At 66.0% G+C, this 4,772-nt stretch overlaps 2 protein-coding genes across 2 annotated transcripts; both read left to right on the top strand.

Moving 5' to 3' along the window:
* Window positions 1-201: 201 nt before the first annotated feature.
* On the top strand, window positions 202-2,142 carry MNEG_14124 (hypothetical protein; the record flags this gene model as incomplete). Its single annotated transcript, XM_014037405.1, has 4 exons — window positions 202-273; window positions 591-680; window positions 969-1,340; window positions 1,840-2,142. The coding sequence occupies 4 exons, from the start codon at window positions 202-204 to the stop codon at window positions 2,140-2,142; spliced, it is 837 nt and encodes a 278-aa protein (XP_013892859.1).
* A 783-nt stretch (window positions 2,143-2,925) lies between these two features.
* Window positions 2,926-4,674, top strand: MNEG_14123 (hypothetical protein; the record flags this gene model as incomplete). Its single annotated transcript, XM_014037404.1, has 4 exons — window positions 2,926-3,169; window positions 3,700-3,860; window positions 4,116-4,541; window positions 4,633-4,674. The coding sequence occupies 4 exons, from the start codon at window positions 2,926-2,928 to the stop codon at window positions 4,672-4,674; spliced, it is 873 nt and encodes a 290-aa protein (XP_013892858.1).
* Between the last annotated feature and the right edge of the window lie 98 nt (window positions 4,675-4,772).

Below are 4,772 nucleotides of genomic sequence, written 5' to 3'. Positions count from 1 at the left end.
GGCGGCGCAGGCTGCGCAGGTGCGGGGCGCGCCTCAGCCGCCCTGGCATGATCTGATGCACGTGCATCACTTGATCTCCTACTGCACCGCACGCTCACAAGGAACTTCACCAGGGCCCGCCACACCCGCCTCACCCGCCTGGCGACTTGTCTGCCCTGCCGCCGGCCCCCGCCCCCGCAGCGGCTGTCCCGCTTCCAGCAGATGCACGAGTCGGCGGCCGATTACGAGGCGCGGCAGTCGGCCTACGAGGCGTCGCTAGAGGAGAACATCAAGGTGATCCGAAGCCGAGGTTTTCGCCCTGCACGATGTACAGCATGACGACTTTAACTTGACCTCATGCGCTGTGCCGATGCCATGGAGGCCACTCCATGACACCCGGGACAGGCTGCAACCCCAGCCTGGCTTGCCATGCGTTTGAAAACGCGCCGCGACAGCTGGACTTCCGACAGACAGCCGGATCATTTCCCAAGATCCCCTGCTGCGCGCGCCGCTTCGCCTGCGCATCCATTCACTTCGTGGGTGTGCCAGCTCGCACCATCAACCCTCCAAGGCCGCTGAAACAAGCCCAAATCCTCATGCTAATCTGTCAGGCACGCGAGCGGCAGCAGCAGGAGGAGCGGCTGGCGGCGCTGCGAGAGGCGCGCGCCCTGCGGGAGCAGCAGGACGAGGACTACAGGGCGGTGGGTCGCACGGCATGACGTGATGCATCCCGCGATCTGGTGCATGTGCGATCTGATCTAGGTGATGAATACGCGCCGTTTGACCTGCTCGGAGTGAATGGTGCGGATTCTGTTGCTGCCTGTGGGAGCGATCTTCTCACCGCGGAGGGCGTCAATGGCATTGTGAACGTCGGATGTGACTCTTGCTGTCAGCCTTGGCGTTTTGCCGTCATCGTTGACTTTTTGCCGTCATCAATGACTTGGTCGGATTCTTCACGCGTCGATCCTTTGCGCGTCGAACGGCCGCAGGCACTGGAAGAGGACCGGCGCAAGCAGGCGCTAAGGGCAGCCGGCGGCGGCGGCGGCGGCGGCGGCGTCGCTAGCCCTCCAGCCAACCCCGGCTTAGGGAGCAGCAGCGCCCCCAGCGAAGCTGCACGCCCGGGCCCCGGCGCCACCGCTGGGCCCCCTTCAGAGCGCCCTGCGCCGCGCGGCCGCTTGCTCGGCGGCGCGGCGGGCGCGCCCTCTTCGGATCCCTCGCACCTGCTGCGGGGGCAGGGGGACCCCAGGTCCGTCGGCAGCGGCGGCGGCCGCGGGCGGACCGCATCCCATGCAGACGGCGGGGCCGAGGGGAGGGCTCAAGACGCACAGGCTGAAGAGTCCCGGCTACTCAGCTTGCTGCCGGTGGGTGGGATCCCGTCGGGTGCGGGCCCCCCCTGGACGGCCCCAGCCGGGGCCAGCAGAGGGGGTTGCCAGCGGGGGCCAGCTGCACTGCTGTGCCTTCTTGTGGGTGGTTTTGGGAGCTGGGTGGATGGACGGCGGTAGCCAAGGCAGGATCCTGGAGGCTCTCTGGGCAGCAGCTCTGCTGTAAAGCTGCTGCTGAGCATACTTGCTGAACTGAACACCCCAGTGACACCGACACCTGCACGCACGCACACACACACCCACACACACACACACACCCACATACACACACACACACGCGCGCGCGCACACACACACACGCTCAAACGCGCGCACACACATGCACGGGCGCGAGTCTTAATACATGTATGTGCACATACATGCATGTGCACATACACGCACACGTGACATGCATGTGCACATACACGCACACGTGACAGGACACACCAACCTGACGCGTGCTTTGCAATCCATCACCAATCCCGCACGCCGCCCGCAGCCCGAGCCGTCCCAAGACGCCGCCGACGCAATAACCCTGCGTGTCCGCATGCCCGGCGGCCCGCCACACGCGCGCCGCTTCCTGCCAGAGCAAACCGTCGCGGACGCGCTGGCGTGGGTGCGCTGCTTCTTAAGCGGTGATGCGAGCGGCGGCGGCAAGCTAAATTTGGCCGCGGGGCTGTTCTCTGGGGCCGTGCGCCCCGAGCTGCTGCTGCAGCCGGCGGCCACGCTGGGCGAAGTGGCGGGCTCCGCGCGGCAACTGACGCTTTTCGCAGCTGTCGGGGCACAGCGGGCGGGCGGCTAGGTGGGCGCGGCTGGTGGCTGGGCTAGCCAGGTGTGCGGAGGGGCCCGGGTGTTTACTGGCAGGAGAGCACATCACACACATGCGCGGGGCGCGTGTTTCCGGTCGCCATTCAAAGAGGGGCCTGCAGAGAGCGCTGTTTCCGCGCCGGCGAGGGAGCGAATTTGCTTGTTCGTGCAGCTGTTTTCAAAACTTTGGGGCTTTCGAAGCTGCGTCCGTTGCGTCCGCCGGGTGGGCGCTGGGAAGCGCCGTTGTACAGTTGCTGCTAGACGCTTCCAGAGAGCCGCCGTCTGCCTCAGGTCTTGCAGGGTCGCAGCCACATCCCATCACCCTTGGTCACCCTCTGCCACGTCTGAGGTGTGCTCATCGCCTCCCCGGGATGCTTGGGTTGGGGGTTATGCCCGACGCGGGCCGCCGAGGGGCGGTCGCGCAACAATTTGTAGCCATGTAATGTAGCCCCTTGTGCAGTTCCAGTTTGGCAGCGTGCAGTGTGGCTGCGTCGGGCACGTCCAATCGGTGACGCGCAGCGTCACTCATCAGCCTGATCAGCCAGCGTCCCACTGGGCGGGCAGTTGGGAACTGCTGCTGTGGCCCGAATGCGCCGGTCAATCAAGCACCATTATCGGTATGCTTTCTTCCAGAGACTTGCATGTTGAAAAACTGGCAATTCAGGTCAAAATAAGGGCGATGTCACACTCTCGAGATGATCTCAGTGCTCGACATTAGTCCTTTTCCTGCATTTGGTCGCGATTGAGTCAGGAAATTCACATCAAAATTCAGCGCGCAATGGAGACCGTGAGGAGCGAGTCTGTGCGGTCCGAGGATGACCTCGAATCGGGCGAGCGGCATGCCGCGCCGCCGCACATCGGCGTCAGCGCCCTCGGCCCCGTGGGCCCGCGCCAGCAGCTGCTCCGCATGGAGTGCATGAGCGCACGGCACACGCGGCAGCTGCTCGGCGGCCTGGCGGTGGCGCGCAACGTGACCACGCTGCTGATGGTTGCGCTGCTCGTGCTGCGGCTCAAGCCGCTGGGTGAGCAAATGCGCGCCGCGGCTCGGCGGGGCGGCGCGTGCAGGGCGGCGACGGCGGCTGCACGCGCTCCGCTCCTTGCATCAAAGTTGGCCTGGGGTCCCGCCCGAGTGGCCGGTCGACTTCCTTCCGATATGGGCATGATGCGGTGTGGCGATGAGGCTGGCCTCGCCGAACTGCCAGCGAAGCGCGGCGCCACCCAGCTGTTCCTCACATGCGTCTTGCCAGCAGCCGGTCTTTGCTGCCGGTCTGGCGCCCCTGGCAAACCCCAGTCGAAGCCTCACACGCCCCTCTTGCGCTCCTCCCCTGTTCCCCCCCACACGCACGCAAGCACGCATGCGCGCGCGCACACGCACACGCACACGCACACGCACACGCACACGCACACGCACACGCACACGCACACGCACACGCACACGCACACGTGCGGGAGCGCGAGCGCGAGCGCGAGCGCACGCACGCTCACACACATACGGACACCCACTCGCACACACACATATATACACACACAATATTCTCAACACCCCCGCTAGAGGATGGCGCCCAGTACTTCTGCAGCGAGAGCTCCAACGCAGTCAACGCCGCATTCGGCGCGCTGACCGCGGCCGCCGCGCTGCTCGTCGCGGCGGCGGCCGCGCGGCAGGTGCTGCTGTCGCTGTGCGCGCGGCTGGTTTGGACAGCGCGGCGCCGGACGGTGGGCGCGCGAGGGCGCGGGCGCGCTTACACAACAATGCCGTTGCTGCGCAGACAAGGCAGATGCCGACATGTCATCATCTCATACTCATGCACGCACGTCGGAGGCAGTCTTTCAGCCTTTGGAAATACTATTACCAGCTGCACCCAATCCACTCGAGTGCAAAGTAAATGAGGGTTTTGGGTTAGGGTTCACCCACACCCCGCACCCCCAATCGCAAGCGCCTTTTGGAACCCTCAAAAACACCGCTCCCAGGTCGTCGCCCGCCACGCGCTGCAGTTGGCCGCCACCTTTATCGGCACCTGCTGCTTCCTGGCAGCCAACGCCATCGCGCTCGCCCCCGGCCCCGCGCCCTGCGGCGCGCCCGCCGCGCGGCACGCGGTCCACTGGCTGTCGTTCGTGCGGTGGAGCTGCATCAACGTGTTCATGGCGTCGCTACTGGTTGGCGCACACAACACGTGCATACTGGACGGCCGGCCCACCCAGCCGTCCGAGGGCGGCGGCGGCGGCGGCGGGGCCGGGGCGGACGAGCGCGCGCGGGCGGCCGGCGAACCGGGCGGAGCGCCGGGCGGGCAGTCGATGGAGGGGCCGCAGCGCGGCGGGGCGCCGGCGCCAGCAGGGCCGGATCGGAAGTTGGACGGTCATATGAAGCAGCGGGACGCACCGCTGGACGATGCCATGGTGAGTACTGCCTCTTCACATCCATCTTTTAGCGTTTCAGGGTCAAGCGTCTTCGTCCGGAGCCGATTGCAATGTCCGGGACTGCTTGCAGCCAGGAATTCAACAGATGTGGCGGCGGCTGGGCTTTGCGTAGGCCTGTGCCCTGTCACAAGCACGCCCCGCCCCAGCCCCTCTGCCTTCGAATATTCTCTTCCCCTGGCCTTTGATTCTTCTCCCCCCTCTCCCCTAGCC

This window comes from Monoraphidium neglectum (assembly GCF_000611645.1).
Source record: "Monoraphidium neglectum strain SAG 48.87 unplaced genomic scaffold scaffold04270, whole genome shotgun sequence".
Taxonomy (NCBI): domain Eukaryota; kingdom Viridiplantae; phylum Chlorophyta; class Chlorophyceae; order Sphaeropleales; family Selenastraceae; genus Monoraphidium; species Monoraphidium neglectum.
Note: the sequence above shows the minus strand (reverse complement) of the source record. Positions and strands in the feature narration are given on the sequence as shown.